Source organism: Xenopus laevis, chromosome 6L (genome assembly GCF_017654675.1).
Source record: "Xenopus laevis strain J_2021 chromosome 6L, Xenopus_laevis_v10.1, whole genome shotgun sequence".
NCBI lineage: Eukaryota > Metazoa > Chordata > Amphibia > Anura > Pipidae > Xenopus > Xenopus laevis.
In genome coordinates this window covers 144,397,875-144,418,497 of record NC_054381.1, presented here as the reverse complement: position 1 = coordinate 144,418,497, position 20,623 = coordinate 144,397,875, and the positions used below count along the sequence as shown (strand labels likewise).

The window sequence follows — 20,623 nt, the reverse complement described above, 5'->3', positions numbered from 1 at the left end:
TAATTTGTATATAAAACATAAACATGAACTTACTGCCCCACAAGCCCAATCAAACAAATATTTATGCTTTCAAAGTTGGCCACAGGGGGTCACCATCTTGTAACTTTGTTAAACATCTTTGCAAGACCAAGACTGTGCACATGCTCAGTGTGGTCTGGGCTGCTTAGGGATCGTCATAAATGATCAAAACGGCACAAGTCAAATAATATCTGCCAGAAGCCGATACAGCAAGACTGATTAGTAATCAGAATATACAGACTGCACTGGGTCCTGTTGTCATGTAATCTAATGTGGATTTTACAGTTTTTGTATTGTTTAATACAAACTTTCTCCAACTCTGCAGAACCAGTGGCTGCAGCAACATAATCCTCCAAATACAATCCCAGTGTATCTGTTTGTCTGTCTCCATAATCTTTGTCCCTGCAGCTGGAGTTGGAAACAGTAAATGTAATGTAAAGGCAAAAATAAAATTCAATACAAATCTCTACACAGAGGAGCTGAAAAGCCGGAAGTAGTGTTCTGGCTATTATGTTACACATCCAGTCACTCCAGCCTTTATACATTATAATTTTGGCTAACTAACTATATTAGAAACATTTTTATTTTGCACAGCCTATCTATTTACCCAGTTTTTATTTTTACATTGAACAATTCCTTTAAGCATGATGATGATAGGGTGCAATGCAGATACCTGAGCAGTATTTCACAATGAATATTGCCTTTCATTTTAAACCAAAAGCACGGCTTCTGTTTGCGAGTACGGCCTCCTAATATAGATTTGTTGTCTTATTTCAACTACTTTGGCAGCTCTAGAATCAACCTGTTGTCCGCCTGTGTTTCATAAGAAATAAAGCGAACCACAATGCAAACCGCAACAAATTGTACCCAAACAAATGTATCTCTAGATGAAAGATCTTTGAGCATCCATCTGTCTTGCTGGTTTATTTTGCTTGATGTGCCAACCTTTAGCTTCTTCTACTCTTAATATTCAAACCTCTACGTAACAGGTTCCATCTACAGACCGAAACGCTCTCAGTTCTCTCTGGGGAAAGCTGGCATCAGAAATTTTGATGCAGAATTGGGATGCTGCCATGGAAGATCTTACCAGGCTTAAAGAAACGATCGACAATAATGTAAGTTGTATGTTTTTCCTGTAAAAACGTAGCTAGCTGGCTCATGTATACAAGTGTCTTATTAATAGATCATGGCTGTAATTGTGGTTTTCCATGCCATCAGTATTCAAAAAATATTTATTTTTAAAATCTTTCCTATATTTGTTATAAACATACAAATCAACGGCAAAGCATAAACAGAGTTATTTCAGGAATGTTATGGACTTGGAATAGCAGGGCCGATTGGCCCTCCAGATCTTGCTGACTGCATCTCCGTCTCTCAGCCTTCGGCTGTCCATAGGGTGCTGGGAGTACTAGCTGACACTCATCTGCTGGATCTTCAGTTTGCCTGATATAACTGCAAGATTGGTGCGAAGCAGGCCCGGACTGGCAATCTGGGTTCTGGCAAATGCCAGAGGGGCTGCTGTATGGTTCCATAGAAAGTTACCATAGAGTGGGCTGGTAGGGGGCTCTTTGAGCCTCTGTGCACTTGGAATGGCAGGGCCTATTTTGACGTCCAGGCCTGGTGCGAAGGGCATTCTCTTCACTTTTTTCAGTTCAGTTGGTTTCAGACAGTTCACCAGAAATCAAGACTTTTCCCAATTACTAGATCTATTGTCTGTGTGACTGTTTTTCTTATATTAAAGTGTAAAGTGTCATTTTTCACCTTCTAAAGCAGCTCTGGGAGGGGGAGGTCGCCGACCCTGTAAACTGTCCTAAATTGATACATTTAGTTGATACATTTCTTATCTTTGTCCCTGCTGAGCAGAATCTCTGGGTTTCATTACAGGCAGCTGTTAGAATTGATACAATAGTTGCTAATATTCTACAGTTGCTGCTGAGAAACGTATCAACTAAATGTTGCAAAATTTTAACAGTTCAGAGTCTGCACCTGAATTACTGAGCTGCCAGACTCCAACACTAGGGACATTCAACTTTAAACTTAGATTTTGGGAAAAACTGTAAAAAATGGAAAGCAGTCGAAAAAAGTCTCTGATGAACAATCTGCAAACAACTCAACTGAAAAAGTGTTTGGAAGGCCGACAACCCCTTTAAGGGTTACTTGTAGAGTGTAATAATCTAAGACAATTTGCAATTGGTTTTCATTTTTTTATTTCTGGTTTTTGAGTTATTTAACTTTCTATTCAGCAGCTCTCCATTTTGCAATTTCAGCAATCTGGTTGCTAAGCAACCATGCATTGATTTGATTAAGAGACTGGAATATGAATAGGAGAGGCCTTAATACAAAGATGAGTAATAAAAAGTAGCAATAACAATACATTTGTAGCATTAGAGACTTTATATTTTAGATGCAGTCGGTGGTCCCCATTTGAAAGCTGGAATAAGTCATAAGAAGAAGTCAAATAATTCTCGTATTTGTGCTGGAAGGTAGACGCAGGATACGTATTTATTTATGTCCACTTTTAATCCTTTATTGCAGACTGTCAGTTCCCCACTCCAGTCTCTTCAGCACAGGACATGGCTTATACATTGGTCTCTGTTTGTATTCTTCAATCACCCAAAAGGAAGAGACAACATCATTGACCTGTTCCTCTATCAGCCTCAGTAAGTGCTAACTGCTTTGTTTTTGTGGCTGTGTTGCCCTTGGGTGTTGTATACAACATTCAGCCTAGCATGTTTATTGTTAAACTTTTCACACTACCGAATATAATGTACAGTAGAACCCCCTTTTTTTCGTTTTTCAGGGGACCAGTAAAAAATTATGTAAAATCCGGGAAAATTTCAAATTCAGGGAAATTTGTTAAAGTAACTTATTCTTCAAGTACTGAAAGGATATAAGCACCGGAGTCTGTTTTAGTTTGATACAATATTTAGTGTGTTAATAACAAGGGTTAAGCATTTCCGTGTTAATGTTACACTATGGGGGGCATGTGCAGGACTCTTGTCAGTCACATACACAACCTAAAGCAATAAGTAATTGGTGCAGGACTGTATAAGGGCAGAGACACACGGTCAGATTTGGGGAGATAGTCGCCCGGCGACAAATCTCTTCTTCAGGGCGACTAATCTCCCCGAACTGCCTCCCCACCAGCTAAAATGTAAATTGCCAGCAGGATGGCACCAGAGTGCTTTGTTTTCTGAAGTCGCCCGAAGTTTCTTCGTGAGGCGACTTTGGAAAACGAAGCGCTCCAAGTGCCATCCCACCGGCAATTTACGCTCTGACCGGTGGGGAGGCAGTTCGGGGAGATTAGTCGCCCTGAAGAAGAGGAGATTTATCGCGGGGCTACTAATCTCCCCGAATCTGACCGTGTGTCTCTGCCCTAAGGGGCAGACTAATTGGAATTGACCATTTACAGGCAGAACCATTACAAAATATACATCTAGTTAGTATTTTATTCCTCTTTATTTCACAAATAATAACATTCACAGAGGACAAACAGTAATTTTTGGCAACATCAGGACAAAGTTTTTGATGTAAAATCTTGGAAAACATTACATTAAATCAGGGAAATGCACCCATTGAAATGCATTACAAATTGGTGGGACCAAAAATAAAAAATGTAAAATGAGAGAAGTTCAAATCCAGGGTACTTAAAATTGAGGTTTCACTTTAGTTGGCGGTACCAGTTTGTGCTGTACTGCTTGATTTGGTCAATCCGGACTTCCTATGGCCCACGAGCGAACGCTTGAGGTAGAGTCCTGTGCGGGTCCATTTTTTGGAACCCATACCCGCAACCTGCAATTCTGACCTGCATCCCGCATTCTTACCCGCTACCCGATTCGCAAGTACCTTATCCGCGACCCGCTGACCATCAAGAACCAGGAAGTGCTGTCATTATAAACCGGAAGTGACATCAGTGGTAGTAGGCGTGATCAGAAAAAATGGAGTAAGACAGGAAGTGTTGTCATTGTAAACTGGAAGTGACATCATCGGAAGTAGGCATTATAAAAAAAGGAGTAAACCTGCTGCAGGACTCTAGCTTGAGGGTTTATCAGAAACACTATGGTTGGGGAATTATCCTATAAAGTGGCCCACCAGGAGCTTCCCCGGGATCCTGGCAGTAGGTCCCCTGCACAATTAACAGAATAGGTCCTTTTCATATTTAGCTTCCAAATATGCAGTGCAAATATTGATTTTGTGTAATACTCTTGGTATATGAGCTGCAGTTTCTAAATAAAGAGCATATGCAGTTTCACAACTCGGCAGGCTTTTCTGCTGGTCATATAAATACTCGCAAATGTTCTGCGTATCCGTTTGGCTTCAGGCAGTGGAGAGGTCCTTGATTAACAGCGGGATGATTATAAAGGACAATTGATGCTGATATGTGGGCTGCGAAGATGTGTGTCTGCTAGCACAGGCTATTCTCACATTATGGACAGATATGCAGGCTGTGGATGTTTGTGTTTTTATTCCCTCGCTCTTCTGCAATAAGGGCAAGAAATGTTTTTTTCTTTGCCTTTAATTCACCGATTTTTTGAAATAGAAAATAAGAATTGATGACACTGTAGGGATTTGTCCCAGTAACTATTGTGGATGCGCCGAATCCACTATTTGGGATTCGGCCAAATCCCCGAACCATTGGTGAAAGATTCGGCCGAATAACGAACCAAATCCTAATTTGCATATGCAAATTAGGGGAGGTAAAGGGGGAAAAAGTGGAAAAAAAGCTTCTTTTGGGAAGAAAAGTCGTGATTTACCTACCAGCCCCTAACGTACATATATTTAATTTAATTTACGGTTCAGCCAGGCACAAGGATTCGGCCAAATCCTGTTGAAAAAGGTTGAATCCTGAACCAAATCCTGGATTCAGTGCATCCCTAGTAACTATGCAATGTTGGGAAAGTTAAGGGCACATGTGATAAATCCACCCTAACGGATTCCATTTCCTACCATGTATATAAGTTGGGCATATCTTCCCCACCCAAACTGCATCATTTATACTGCATATACCCCCTCCATTTGCCAGCACCATCACATTTTCCTAAGACAAATAGCAGTTTTCACCTGGCGGCCATTTTCCCTCTGACTCCTCATCAGTAACATTGAGACATGTATGCTGTAAAGTTCATGCAATGCAGAAATGCATCTTTACACAGATACACAAAGTAAATTCCTGAGGGGGGGGCACAGTTGATTGGAGGAGGAGAAGGATTTCTAAGTGATAAAGGGGATGCTGCAGCCATAGATGCGAAGATCCGCTCGTTTGGCGATGTTGCCAAACGAGCGGATCTTTCCCCGATATGCCATTAACAGGCATGGCTATATCGGGGGTAATCTGATTGTTCGGCCGTATGGCCGAACGATCCGATTACGATGTGTCATGAGCTCCGGCAGGATCGGTCGGGTCAATATCAAACCTGACAGATCGACCAAACGACAGATCTCCGTCGGGCGAAAGATGTCGGCACAAGCCACACATGATCCGAAAATCTTACGAGTCCTCGATTCGTACGATCGGATCTGTGTGTCTATGGCCACCCTATGGCCACCTTTACTGTTAACCTTTTAACAACCAGAGTTATATCTCGGGCTACTCTCTCCGGATCAGGATTCAAATTTCTATTGGTTTGACCTCTCCCCCCCCCCTCCCCATTGAGTGGGAAAAACACTCAAGTGACAAAATCTTAGGAATTGCCCAAAGTGCTGCTGCTGGTCATGAGTAACAGAAAAGCATTAAGCTTTCAAATAATAACGGAAGTTTTGGGTGAGCTGCAGAGCTTGCATCTGTTCCAATGCAAATCTCTGCTTATTCAGCAGCTCTCCAGTTTACTATTTCAGCAATCTTGTTGCTAAGGTCAAAATTATCCTAGTTAACGTTTAGTATGTTATAGACTGGCTAATTCTAAGCAACTTTTCAATTGGTCTTCATTGTTACATGTAGCGTTTTTTTGTTTTTTTTTTAATTTGCCTTTTTCTTCTGACTCGTTCCAACTTTCACATAGGGGTCATATTTCTATTCAGGCCTCTCCTACTCATATTCCAGTCTCTTATTCAAATCAATGCATGGTTGCTAGGGCGATTTGGTCCCTAGCTACCAGATTGCTGAAATTGTAAACTAGAGAGCTGCTGAATAAAAAGCTAAATAACTGAAAATCCACAAAATAAAACCTCCTTGAGCGTGATTTAAATGCAAGCTACCTATTGCCTTACACTTGTAGGGGGGAGCAGTGGCACAGAAGGGGTTATTTTGCTTTTATATGTCTGGCAATCTGATTAACAGCCATGATTGTGCAGTGCTTGTACCGCTTACATCAAAACGTGTTTTTTTTTTTTTTTTTTTTATTTATAACCGTTCTCTCTAAGCATGGCGGCTCTGGGAACATCTGGTTACCATCAGCGTTTTGTCTGCTGCAGCGAGAAAAGAAAACATACACATGCAGATGTCCACATGCTACTGAAACACATCAGGGTCACATTTGGCTTTTATTTATAGGATAAATATTACACTTAACTGCGCTTCTACATCTACTTTGTCATTTTCAGCTTACAAACTTTTCTCTTGTTCGTTCACAAACATATTTGAAAGTGAAGCCCGACGAATACATAAAGGCGGGATATAATTTTTAATCAAGCACCAATTTTTAATCATTGCTTCCAAGCAACTTAAAGTGGAACTATCGCGAAAATGAAAAATTAATATAAACTTCAGCATACTGAAATAAGATCAATCTTTAAAGGGGTTGTTCACCTATAAATTAACTGTTAGTATGATGTAAAGAGAGATATTCTGAGACAATTTGCAATTTTTCATTTTTTATTTGTGGTTATTTAGCTTTCTATTCAACCGCTCTCCAGTTTGTCATTTCAGCAGTCTGGTTGCTATGGACCAAATTACCTTAGCAATCATGTATTGATTTAAATAAGAGACCAAACTATGAATAGGAGAAGCCTGAATGGAAAGATGAGGAGTAATAATAATAATAACAAAAAGTTGTAATGACTGTGTAGCCTTACAGAGCTAGATGGGGTCAGCGACCCTATTTGAAGGCTGTAAAGAGTCAGAAGAAGGCAAATAATTCAAAAAACTAAAAAAAAGACCAATAGAAAAGTTGCTCATAATTGCCCATTTTATAACTAAAAATTAACCTAAAGTTGACACACCCCTTTAAATAAAAGAAAACTTTACTTTTCCAGAAATGTTGAGCTTTTTTTCAACATTTGATGTTTTCATTTTTAGATACCTGAATGCCATTCAGACTATGTGTCCGCACATTCTCCGATATCTGACAACGGCCGTGATCACCAACAAAGATGTGAGGAAACGAAGACAAGTCTTGAAAGATCTGGTTAAGGTCATCCAACAGGTATGCATAGAATCATCTCTTCCTATCAGTTGCAATTGGTCTTGATATTAAAGCAATTTGTGTTTAGATCTGTTATTAAATGAAATTAACCACGTACATAATCCACTTTCTTTGAGGGTAATAAAATGTGTGTATATATATCTATCTGTCTCTATCTACAGTATCTGTCTCTATCTACAGTATCTGTCTCTATCTACAGTATCTGTCTCTATCTACAGTATCTGTCTCTATCTACAGTATCTGTCTCTATCTACAGTATCTGTCTCTCTCTACAGTATCTGTCTCTCTCTACAGTATCTGTCTCTCTCTACAGTATCTGTCTCTCTCTACAGTATCTGTCTCTCTCTACAGTATCTGTCTCTCTCGGTCTCTCTCTCTCTCTCTCTCGGTCTCTCTCTCTCTCTCTCTCGGTCTCTCTCTCTCTCTCTCTCGGTCTCTCTCTCTCGGTCTCTCTCTCTCTCTCTCGGTCTCTCTCTCTCTCTCTCTCGGTCTCTCTCTCTCTCTCTCTCGGTCTCTCTCTCTCTCTCTCTCGGTCTCTCTCTCTCTCTCTCTCGGTCTCTCTCTATCGCCTCGCCTCTCCATCGCCTCTATCACACATACAGAGGGGCTGCAGTAGGCTTCTGTGTGTATTGGGACTGGACAGGAGAATTTTGTAAAGACTGCCTTTCTGTAATTGGGAGCTTTCTGGATAATGGGTTTCCAGATAACGGATCCCATACTTGTACTATCAACTACCGGTGTTTCCGGATATCAGATCCTGTGCCTGTACTGTAAATTAATTAAATGTTTTACACTGTGTAATAATGATTGGTGTTTATAATACCTTTAATGTCTTATTTTGTTAAAACAGGAATCCTACACTTACAAAGATCCCATTACTGAGTTTGTGGAATGCTTATACGTCAACTTTGATTTTGATGGAGCACAGAAAAAATTGAGAGAATGTGAATCGGTGAGTAACGTGACTGTAGTAATGTAGTGAATTAATTGGTATCTACATGCCGTATTATATTACCGGGGTTTATTGGACTTTTTTATCACATATAAACATATGTACGTATTCAAAGTGCCAATCAAGAAACGCCACTGGTTCCCTTGTTTGATACTAGTTGTGGTTATTAAAATGATCTGTCTCTATGTTGTATGGTTAGCTCTAGATCCAAATGTGACACAATAGGGATAGGGAGATGTTTTGTATTCAGCTATGGGACCTGTTATCCAGAATGCTTGGGACCTAGGGATTTCCGGGATAATGGATCTTTCCATATTTTGGATCTTCATGCCTTAAGTCTACTAGAAAATCATGTAAACATTAAATAACCAATAGGCTGGTTTTGTTTCCAATAAGGATTAATTTTATTTTAGTTTGGGTCAAGTACAAGGTACAAGTATGGGACCTTTTATCTAAAATACTCGGGACCTGGGGTTTTACGGATATCGGATTTTTCTGTAATTTGTATATTCATCTCTGAAGTCTCTTAGAAAATCGTGTAAACATTAAATAAACCCAATAGGCTGGTTTTGCCTGCAATAAGGGTTAATTATATCCTAGTTGGGATCAAGTACAAGCTACTGTTTTATTATTACAGAGAAAAAAGTATAGTTTTTAAAATTTGGATTATTTGAATAAAATGGAGTCTATGGCAGATGGCCTTCCCGTAATTTGGAGCTTTTTGGATAACTGGTTTCTGGATAGCGGGACCCATACCTGTACTGGTTTATAAGGGTCAGGGCACACGCTCAGATTCGGGGAGATTAGTCACCCGGTGACCAATTTCCTCTTCTTCGGGGCGACTAATCTCCCGGAACTGCCTTCCACCGGCTAGAATGTAAATCGCTGGCAAGATGACACTCGGAGCGATTCGTTTTTCGAATTCAAGAAACTTCGGCCACTTCGGAAAACGAAGCACTCCGAGTGCCATCCTGCCGGCGATTTACATTCTAGCCGACGGGAGGCAGTTCCGGGATATTAGTCACCCCGAAGAAGAGGCGATTTCTCCCCGAATCTGAGCGTGTGCCCTGACCCTTACAGAGAATAAAATAATTAAAACTTTTTTTGGATAAAATGCAGTCTGTGGGAGACTGCCTTTCCGTAATTCGAAGCTTTGTGGATATTGGGTTTCCAGATAACTGATGCCATACCTGTACTATCAACCACCGGGGTCTCCGTTCTTATGCCTTCCCTTATACTACGTAATACCCAATATCTACAGAATGGTAGGAATTATTACAGAAACCTGCCAGTGTTACTTGCCTAATATTTTAGTTAACTCAGTTAATTGGAACTTTAAGCCTTAATATAGTTTCCAAGATTTTTTTTTTTTTTTTTTTTTTAATCAATTACTCAGCGGAGAGCTTTATCCAAATGTTTTGTAACCCAGTTATGTACCAATGAACCACACCCTTTGAAGTACTGATAGGATGGATCTGACTTTAATTAGGAGAACAGATAACGATGATGACGAAGCTTGAAAGGAAACAATTTGTGGTGTGTTTGCAGCGGATTCATGTTGTGCAGTGTTGTGTTGGTACATAAGGAGCACAGCTGCACAGGCTTTGGAGTAATTAAACTGGACTTATAAAACACTGTAACAAGTTTATTGATGTTGGGTTCTGAGTCATAAGAATGGACCTGGGGATTTGTGCACTTAGTCATGCACCTAGTGTGTTTGTAGACCTGTACAGATATGGGATCTATTATACAGAATGGGACCTGGGGTTTTCTGGATACGGTGCTTTTCTGCAATTTGAAGGCATGTTCCTTGGGCTTTCCTTTAAAAACCTTATAGGACTGTTTAGCCATCAACATAGATTATGCAGTCTTAAAGCAACAGTAACACCAAAAACTGAAAGTGTATTAAAGTACTTAACATAAAATACACTGTAGGCATTCACTGGTAAAAGCTGTGTGCTTGCTTCAGAAAGACTACTATAGTTTGTATAAACAAGCTGCTGTGTAGCCATGGGGGGCAGCCATTCAAACACATGATACACAGTAGATAACAGATAAGTACTACTATAGTTTATATAAACAAGCTGCTGTGTAGCCATGGGGGCAGCCATTCAAGCACAGGATACACAGTAGATAACAGATAAGTACTACTATAGTTTATATAAACAAGCTGCTGTGTAGCCATGGGGGGCAGCCATTAAGTACAGGATACACAGTAGATAACAGATAAGTACTACTATAGTTTATATAAACAAGCTGCTGTGTAGCCATGGGGGCAGCCATTCAAGCATAGGATACACAGTAGATAACAGATAAGTACTACTATAGTTTATATAAACAAGCTGCTGTGTAGCCATGGGGGGCAGCCATTAAGTACAGGATACACAGTAGATAACAGATAAGTACTACTATAGTTTATATAAACAAGCTGCTGTGTGGCCATGGGGGCAGCCATTAAGCACAGGATACACAGTAGATAACAGATAAGTACTACTATAGTTTATATAAACAAGCTGCGGTGTGGCCATGGGGGCAGCCATTAAGCACAGGATACACAGTAGATAACAGATAAGTACTACTATAGTTTATATAAACAAGCTGCTGTGTAGCCATGGGGGGCAGCCATTAAGCACAGGATACACAGTAGATAACAGATAAGTACTACTATAGTTTATATAAACAAGCTGCTGTGTAGCCATGGGGGGCAGCCATTAAGCACAGGATACACAGTAGATAACAGATAAGTACTACTATAGTTTATATAAACAAGCTGCTGTGTAGCCATGGGGGGGCAGCCATTAAGCACAGGATACACAGTAGATAACAGATAAGTACTACTATAGTTTATATAAACAAGCTGCTGTGCAGCCATTAAGCACAGGATACACAGTAGATAACAGATAAGTACTACTATAGTTTATATAAACAAGCTGCTGTGTAGCCATGGGGGCAGCCATTCAAGCTGGGAAAAAGAAGAAAAAGCACAGGTTACATAGCAGATAAAAAAGAGAAGCCATGTCCAATAAAATGGTGTTTTATGTAACCTATGCCAGCTTAAATCGATGCCCCCGTGGCTACACAGCAGCTTGTTTATATAAACTATAGTAGTACTTATCTGTTATCTACTGTGTATCCTGTGCTTGAATGGCTGCCCCCATGGCTACACAGCAGCTTGTTTATATAAAATATAGTAGTACTTATCTGTTATCTACTGTGTATCCTGTGCTTGAATGGCTGCCCCCGTGGCTACACAGCAGCTTGTTTATATAAATTATAGTAGTGTTTCTGATGCAAATACAAAGCTTTTACCAGTACATGTGAACAGTATATTATGGGGCAGATTTATTGAGGTTCAAATTGTAAATTTGAATTTTCGAGGTTGGATTTTTGGTGAAAACTCACAAATTCGACTTGGGAATAATCCAAACTCGAATTTGAGATTTATCATACCTGGACCCTGGGAACAACTCGAATTCGCCACATAAAACCTGCGGAGTTCATATAGAAGTCGATGGCAGAGGTACAGTGACCCATTTGAAAATGTTAATATTAGGCTTGGGCGAATTTGACCCGTTTTGTCCCAAAATTCACCGCCGGCGAAATGTCTCCGACACCCATTAACGTCTATGGGCGTCGCGAGACGCCATACAAGTCTATGCGCATCCTTTCCGCAGCGAAACAAGGCAAAAAAATTCGCCCCTTCCTAGTTAATACCTTTCCTGACATTCGAGTTTTCGGAGAAAAACTCGTTTCGTGTTTAGTCGAATTCGATTCGAGTTTTCGAGTCAGTAATATTTGAGTTTTCGGCATTTCAAGTTTTTTCTTAAACAAGATACTATTCAAGTTTTGAGTCCATTCGAGGTAAAAAAAACCCTCAACATTCGACCTTTGATAAATCAGGCCCTATATGTTAATTAATCTAGAAAAATTTATTTGGTGTTACTGAAATTACTAATGTAATTTCCATGTTGATTGATAGAAGTTAAGTACACAACATAAAAGTAGTGATGAGCTAAATTTTTCACTGCAAAAATGTCACCCATAGACTTCAAAGCATTTCAGCAAAGTTTCACCAATTTTCGTTGAAGCAAAATGGGTCGGATTACCCACTACAGAGGACCTGGCCGATGCAAGCTGTCGACTTTGCCGCTTAACCCCTGTCAGAAGGGTTTTGTTCTCCTTTAAACCACACGTAGGCTCACTGTTCCTCGCTTACATAAATGTCATGTATTTATCCATCTTTCTTAGGTGCTGGTAAATGACTTCTTCCTTGTGGCCTGCCTAGAAGACTTCATAGAAAATGCCAGACTCTTTATATTTGAGACCTTCTGTCGCATCCATCAGTGTATAAGCATCAGGTAAATGTTTCCATATACTGATACACTCGCTCTTAACTTAGCATGGCTTTACATCATCCTGGGAGTCTGTGGGAAGACTCTGCACTAATGCATTTTAAAAATAGAAGTAAACGTTGCCATAATAAATGTGTTTGCCTAAAAAAATGACATCTGCTTTAAAGGGATACTGTCCTCGCAAAAAGTTATTTTTTTTTTTTTTTTTCAAAATGCTACCCCCTCCCCCGGGAAAATGCCCCTAATTTTTTACACACCCCTCCGTGCAGATTCTGGCCTCAGAGTTCAAGGCAGCCATCTTCTTCTCCGGTAATCTTCGTGTATTGGCGGCATTTTCGGCAGATGCGCGGTTGGAGTAAATTTCCGGTCCCGGACTACCAAAAGTCGCGAAAATCTCTGGTTCGGGACGGGAAATTTACTCCCAACTTCGCATGCTTTGAAACTTCTGGAAAAGACCGAAGATTACCGGAGAAGAAAATGGCTGCTGTGAACTCTGAGGCCAGAATCTGCACGGAGGGTGAGTAAAAAATTAGGGGCATTTGCCTGGGTGGGCAGGTAGGCTGGGGCGGAGGAGGGAGGGGGGGGTCTACCCATGGTAGGGGTTTTTAAAACTACGGGTTGAATTCTCCTTTAATAGTGCTGCTCCAGCAGAATTCTGCACTAAAATCCATTTCTCAAAAGAGCAAACATATTTTGAAATCTGACATGGGGCTAAACATATTGTCAGTTTCCCAGCTGCCCCCAGTCATGTGCTCTGATAAACTTCAATCACTCTTTACTGCTGTACTGCAAGTTGGAGTGATATCACCCCCTCCCTTTCCCCCAGCAACAGAACAATAGGGAGGTAACCATATAACAGCTCCCTAACACAAGATAACAGCTGCCTGGTAGATATAACAGCACTCAATAGTAAAATCCAGGTCCCACTGCGACACATTCAGTTACATTGAGTAGAAGAAACAACAGCCTGCCAGAAAGCAGTTCCATCCTTAAGTGCTGGCTCTTTCTGAAAGCACATGACCAGGCAAAATGACCTGAGATTGGTTGCCACGGGTTGCTGCCCAAGATCATAATTGTCCAGTGTTGATAAATAAGCACTGTCCTATTTCCAGTGACCGCAAGGCTGACTATTACAATACAGTGATCTGAAACATACGTGAGAATAAACCACATACTTGGAAAAAAGGATGGTACAAAAAGCCCTGTGTACCATTGCCCATAGGATCAGAGCACACAATAAATGCATACCATATAAAAAGTTATGTGGGGGGTTTTTTTTGTGGTTTATATTTTATTCTTCACAATATTCCATTCATTTATCATGTAGACTTTTTTTTTTTTTTTAAATTAAGCTTTTTTTTTTGTGTGAATTTTTTTTTAAGGTGAGCCTTCTTTAACCATCCGTGTTCTTTAATCATGCAAATAATTGTCAGGCTTCAAAAATTGCTCCTTATTTCCTTTTTTCACCACCTCTCTAGGCTATCTTTAGTAGTAGTTTGACTGTTCTCCTTAGTTTCCCATAATTTACTGCCATTGTATCTGTTTCCTGTTAATAATTATACGTTAATTAACTCAACAATTTTGAGTTGTTTGTTTGACCGTTTTGCTGGAATTCTAGCAAATCATCCTGAATATCTCCTCTAGTTTGTGGTGTGCCCAGTAGAATAAAAATATGTTTATGGTATTTTATTTATATTAAATATAAGATGAATAAATCTATATGTATGTAGAATATGTATATACATGTTTGGGATCCATTATCTGGAAAACCATTATCCAGAAAGCTCCAAATTACAGAAAGGCCATCTCCCATAGACTCCATTATAATCAAATAATCCATTTTGAAAAAGGATTTCTTTTTCTCTGTAATAAAACAGTAGCTTGTACTTGATCCCAACTAAGATATAATTAATCCTTATTGGAAGCAAAACCAGCCTATTGGGTTTATTTAATGTTTATATGATTTTCTAGTAGACTTAAAGGAGAACCTTTAAGGTATGAAGATCCAAATTATGGAAAGATCCGTTATCCGGAAAATACCAGGTCCCAAGCATTCTGGATAACAGGTCCCATACCTGTATTTGGTTCTTACTAGGGATGGGCAAATTTTTTAGCATTGCTTCGCTGCGGAAATGATACCCATAGACTTGTATGGCATTGCGCGTCAAAAAAAAAATGCAGCGCGAAAATTCGCTGCACATCATTTTGAAGCCCACAGACTTTAATGGGCATTGGCGGCATTTCGCCGTCGACAAATTTTTACCGAAACGAAATGGGTCACATTTGCCCAAGCCTAGTTCTTACACCTTGCCATCTGGTGCTGCGGGATCAAGAACATTTTTAGTTTACCGTCCTACAAACCCATGTTTAAAATTCAGAGTAGATATTCATTATGGTGGATAATTCATGCCCTTTAGTGTTTTACTACTGGATGGTGCTCTGTAGTGGGAAGTGGTAGGTACACTAGCAGCCCTGTCTTTCATTTTAGAATAGGCTGATAACTGGTTTCCAGGTAATAGCCCCAATACCTGTAATTGGAGGCTTCTAGGACACAGTGTGCTCCCTTGTATAAGCATGGGAGATCCCTCGGCCTCCTGCTGCAGGTTTCTTGAAACGCGTCCGCCTCCTTTGTTCACAGCTCGTTGACTTTTTCTCATTTTGGAGGTGTTGTGCGAAGAGGCAGGAATAATAGCCCTCGGAATTTACTGCTGTCCTATATAGTAAGTCAGCAGTGGCTCATCCGTTTGTTTAATGGGAAGTTTTTGTTTTCGTATATTTCATTAAAAAGATGTAGCTCGTAAACCTTTTTCCTGGTGATTTTGCTGCAGAGCCAATATGATTGCTGTCTCTACCAGGCGTAAATTTTTTTTCATTTTTTTTTCATTTTTTTATTAAATACAACCAGTTCACTTTCCATAATATTGGTTACATATCCAAAAGGCAAATGGAAAGAAATGACATACTTTTAGCAGGGAGATTCTCCCAGCATCTTTTCATCTGTGTAGGGAAAGTCATAAAACTGGAAAAGTGAGCTTGATTTGTTACAATTATTCTAGTACAGGTACGGGATTAGTTACCCAGAATGCTCTGGATAAGGGCTATGTCCGTAGTTTAGATCTCCATACTTTATGGGGGGAATGTAATAAGTCAGTTTATGGAAAAACTATTCACAATGCGAAAAGTTATGCCTTTGCACAAACAAATTTTGCTTTGCGAGAATTTATCGTTTGCGAACCCGGAAACTGTTTAGAGACCACTTCCGACAGTGGAAGAAAGTTTTTGAATTTTATAGTTTGCTCCAATGTGCAGTAAATGTAATAAAACATTACTGAAAAAGTTATGTTTGCTCCAAAAGATGACAACACTTCAAGCACTTCTTAAAAGTGAGCAATTAAAATTCGCAATGTAATAACCGTTTAAGGAAGAATATTACTTTGTGAGTTGTGAATTTTTATTCTTACTGGTTCAAATAGTATTTCTCTTTGCGACTTTCATTACATTCCCTCATAAGTCTACTAAAAAAAAACTTAAACATTAAATAAATCAAATGGACTGGTTTTGCTTCCAATAAGGATTAATTATATCTTAGTTGGGATCAAGTACAAGCTACTGTTTTATCATTACACAGAAAAAGAAAAATCTATATCCTTATAAACGGTACTTAGTGATGTCATTGGTTATAATCGGAGCTTAGTGATGTAATTTCTGTCACATGACTCGCTGAAACGTGTGTATTATAATAAATAAAATATTCCCTGTTGCAAAATATGATTTTAGAAGTCACCTCAGAGTTCCATGAGTCTGTATAAAAACTTTTATATATAAAGCTTTTATATGGGCATGGAACACCTCGGTAACCAATAATATCCTTATGTTTTACAATAGGGGGTACTTTATTCACTATATAATGGAGTCTATGGGATATGGCCATTCCGTAGTTCGGCACTTTCTCAATAATGGGTTCCGGATAACGGATCCTGTACCTGTACATTAAATCCATTTTTGTGGCAATCGATTAATGAAGATCCAGCTAATAATAGAAGTTTTTGCTCTTCTGTCATGATTTTTATGGTATCGTGTTTTTATTTCTAAATTACAACATCTGTTTACCTTCCCGTTGTTCTGTTACACTGCTGATGGGCTACTGGGGGGGAAAGGGAGGGGGTGATATCACTCCGACTTGCAGTAAAGAGTGACTGAAGTTTCAGTCAAATGACTGGGAGCTCCTGGGAAACGGACAATATATCTAACCCCATGTCAGATTTGCAAATTAAATATAAAGACATCCGTTTGCTCTTTTGAGAAACGGATTTCAGTGCAGAAGCACTATTAATTGATGCGTTTTAGAAAAAAAAATGTTTTCCCATGACCGTATCCCTTTAAACAAAAGAAAAAATGGCATTATTAACCCAAGAAGGTCTATTTTATGGTCTCAATTTGGGACGTTTGCATATATTTTAAAGCTGGTCATAGACCATTGTCATAGAAAACAAGCGTTCTTACGATTTTCGGACCGTGTGTGGATTGCCCCAACGTTTTTCGTGCCATGGCGATTAGTCGATAGGACAGGTTAGAAGATTCCTGGACTGATATCTCTGCATGTATTGCCTATCAGTGGGTGACTCGCTACTATTTATAACTGTCATACGATTGCTGCCTGTCACTTGGCCAGAGCATTTTCTTTTTTGTTCTTTTTTTTACTACTTTATTTAATCTGAACGGTTAGTTGCAGGTTGGGAGATTGCACCACATGATTGTTGGTCCAACATGAGGATAAATCGGCGAGGCTATGGCCAGTTTAATGTTTTTTTTAGGAAATTCAATATGCTTTACAACTTGAGTCATGTAGAGTTGGCTGCTTTCAAGTACATGTACGGTCTTCATTTAGATTTAAAGTTACTCATGGTTTTGTTTGCTAATGAAAAAGATCAATTAGACCAGGAAGTGGTAACATCCTCGTGAAACTAGAGCCGATGACTCGACCATTGCTAGTTTGAATATTGAGGCATATATTGCGCTTAATCAGACGTTGAGCAAGCCTTTACACACGGGATATAATTGGCAGGAAATGCATATATGTTGATTTGTGTTGCTTTTGGATCTTCCTTTATGTGCAAGCCCTTAAGTTGCATGTCCTTCTCACATTTTATACTAAAAGTCATAAATATGTGTATGAAAGGCCTTGTGATGTCTGGGGGAACAAGTGTGTTGAGACACGGCACATCAAAGTAACTATCCAGCTGAGTGCTACTATGCTACTAATTGAGTTAATGAGAAACACTTCTTCTAACCCATTATCTCCCAAGTTCCCACAAGTCTGGGCAAAAAGTTAAAAAAAAAAACAGCGAAACAGCCGTCTTGACTTGAAAGCAAAGCTGCCATAAATGTGAGCTTCTCTGGGAACCTGTAATTCCTTTTGGGAAACATGTAACAGGCGCAACTCTTAAAATACTACTCCAATGGCCCTTGTGATCTTTTAAGCAATGAAATACAAAATTGCACAGGTGATAAAGGGTTTTAAAGATACGTTTTTGTTTATTTCCCATTGCATTTTGACCATTTCATGCTCTAGCAGACAACAATCACACGCCCTGGTGATACATGTATGAGATCCGTTATCCAGAAAGCTCCGAATTACCAAAAGGCAGTCTCCCATAGACTACATGTTTTCCAAATAATACCAATTTTTAAAAATGATTTCCTTTTTCTCTGTAATAATAAAACATTAGCTTGTACTTGATCCCAACTAAGATATAATTAATCCTTATTGGCAACAAAACCAGCCTATTGGGTTTATTTATTAATTTTTTTAATAGACTTAAGGTATTAAGAGCCAAATTACAGAAAGATCTGTTAAATGGACCCATACTTGTATTTGGAAAAACACCAAAAGACACAAAGGGGTCTTCTTCTCTTCATCCGTGACCTAACCCCGTCATAGCGCTTCCCATGTTTTGGTAGGCAATGACAGTCCATTAGGGGTAGAACAGGTATGAGACCTATTATCCAAAATGTTCAGGAGCTGGGGTTTTTCATTTGAGATATGATTCTGTAATTTGGATCTCCATACATTAAGGAGGTTATGTGTTAAAGTTTGTTATACCTTGAGTTCGAGTCCCGAAACCCAAATACTCTAGTTAATAGTTTTCCCTGGGAAAAAACTGAAATTGCTCGAATTATTCCGGTTTTCAGGCAAAACTCAGAACATCATGAAGGCTGTTAATGTCTTCAAAAAGTTCAAGAGAACTACACAAACGCAACAGATTTTAGTGGGAGAATTTTAGGATTCAAGCTAATTCGAGGGTCAAGGGATAATAAAACTCAAAAAAGTATTATTTTTTTTTTGTACCGGAAAATGTGAGTTTTGACCAAATACAACTCGAAAACTCACATTTTTGTGAAAAACACAACTGTAACCTTAATAAATCTGCCCCTTAAGGTGGCCATAAACGCAAAGATCCCCTCATTTGGCGATATCGGCACTAACGGGCATGGCTATGTCGGGGGTAATCTGAACGTTCGGACCTATGCCTCGATTCGTACGATAGGATCTTTGCGTCTATAGCCACCTTAAGTCTACTTAAAATTAGTTTTAGCATTTAATAAACCCAATGGGATTGTTTTGCCTCTAATAAGAATTCATTAAACCTTAGTACAAGGTTCTGTTTTATTATTACAGAGAAAAATCCATTCTAAAAATCTGAATTATTTGATTAAAATGGAATATATGACAGATGACTTTCCGTATTTTGTAGCTTTCTGGATAACCGTTTTTCCCATACCTGTATGATCACCTGAGCCAGTAAAAATGTCTAACCAAGGAATAAAAGTTTACTGATTTGCTCTCTTATCTCTACATCTATTAATTTAACTGTCCATGGACTTTTTTTTTTTGGAGCTTCTGCTAAACTTGGAATATTAATGTGCAATATAACAGAAGCTATATAGTTCATCTATCTCATACAAATGCCTTTTAATTTTTTAATTTACCCCCCCCCCCCCCCCCCAATCTCTCTCAAAGCATGTTGGCCGACAAACTGAATATGACTCCGGAAGAAGCTGAAAGGTGGATTGTCAATTTAATTCGTAATGCAAGACTGGACGCCAAGATAGATTCCAAACTGGTACGGTTTTCATTTTGTTCCATTCATTCTGACAGCACCATAACAAATGATGTCATTTTGTTTGGAATGACATTGACTTATGGCTTCTAATTTGTGCATCGCTGCAGAGCATTTAAAGCGCTGGGTTGGATATTCCGTCAAGCAGCAGAACTCGTTAGCAATGATACTTTCCAGTTTGTTCCTGCAGTTGTTCAGTTTAAAAGTCTATTTCGTGTATAATTCCGTAATTCTACCTTCTGCGGGGAGTGTTACTTTAAACTCTCTTAAAATCCAACTTTTAAATTAAAAACCAAATACAAAAATAACATTTCCTATCCATGTTCTAGGGCCATGTGGTTATGGGGAACAATGCCGTCTCTCCCTATCAGCAAGTGATTGAAAAGACAAAGAGCCTTGCGTTCCGTAGCCAAATGCTGGCGATGAATATTGAGAAGAAAATGAACACGAATAGCAGAACTGAGGTAAAGATGTCGGCTTTGTGTCTTATACAAGATAAATTCCGCTTTTTGACATAGGATTAGAATAATGAAAAATTAGAATTTGAGCCCCAGATCTGGAAACATCAAAACAATATGCAGTAGGTTTTAAAAAAAATTTACAACATAAGATTTTTATTAGGGATGCACCGAAAGATTCAAAAAAATACAGAATACAAATCCTAATTTGCATATGCAAATTAGGGGTGGGAAGGGGGAAACCATTTTTCACTTCCTTATTTTGTGACAAAAAGTCACGTGATTTCCCTCCCCGTCCCTAATTTGCATATTAAGATTTAGTTCAGCCGGCCAGAAGGATTCGGAATACTGGATTTGGTGC

At 39.2% G+C, this 20,623-nt stretch overlaps 1 protein-coding gene across 1 annotated transcript in view; it reads left to right on the top strand.

Annotated features, from left to right (window-relative positions):
* Window positions 1-20,623, top strand: part of eif3e.L (eukaryotic translation initiation factor 3 subunit E L homeolog) — a 49,692-nt gene that overhangs the window by 28,253 nt on the left and 816 nt on the right. The window contains 7 exon segments of the mRNA NM_001089017.1: window positions 1,008-1,133; window positions 2,554-2,678; window positions 7,253-7,379; window positions 8,230-8,331; window positions 12,580-12,689; window positions 19,705-19,807; window positions 20,134-20,268. Of these exon segments, the coding sequence (NP_001082486.1) occupies window positions 1,008-1,133; window positions 2,554-2,678; window positions 7,253-7,379; window positions 8,230-8,331; window positions 12,580-12,689; window positions 19,705-19,807; window positions 20,134-20,268 (828 nt within the window).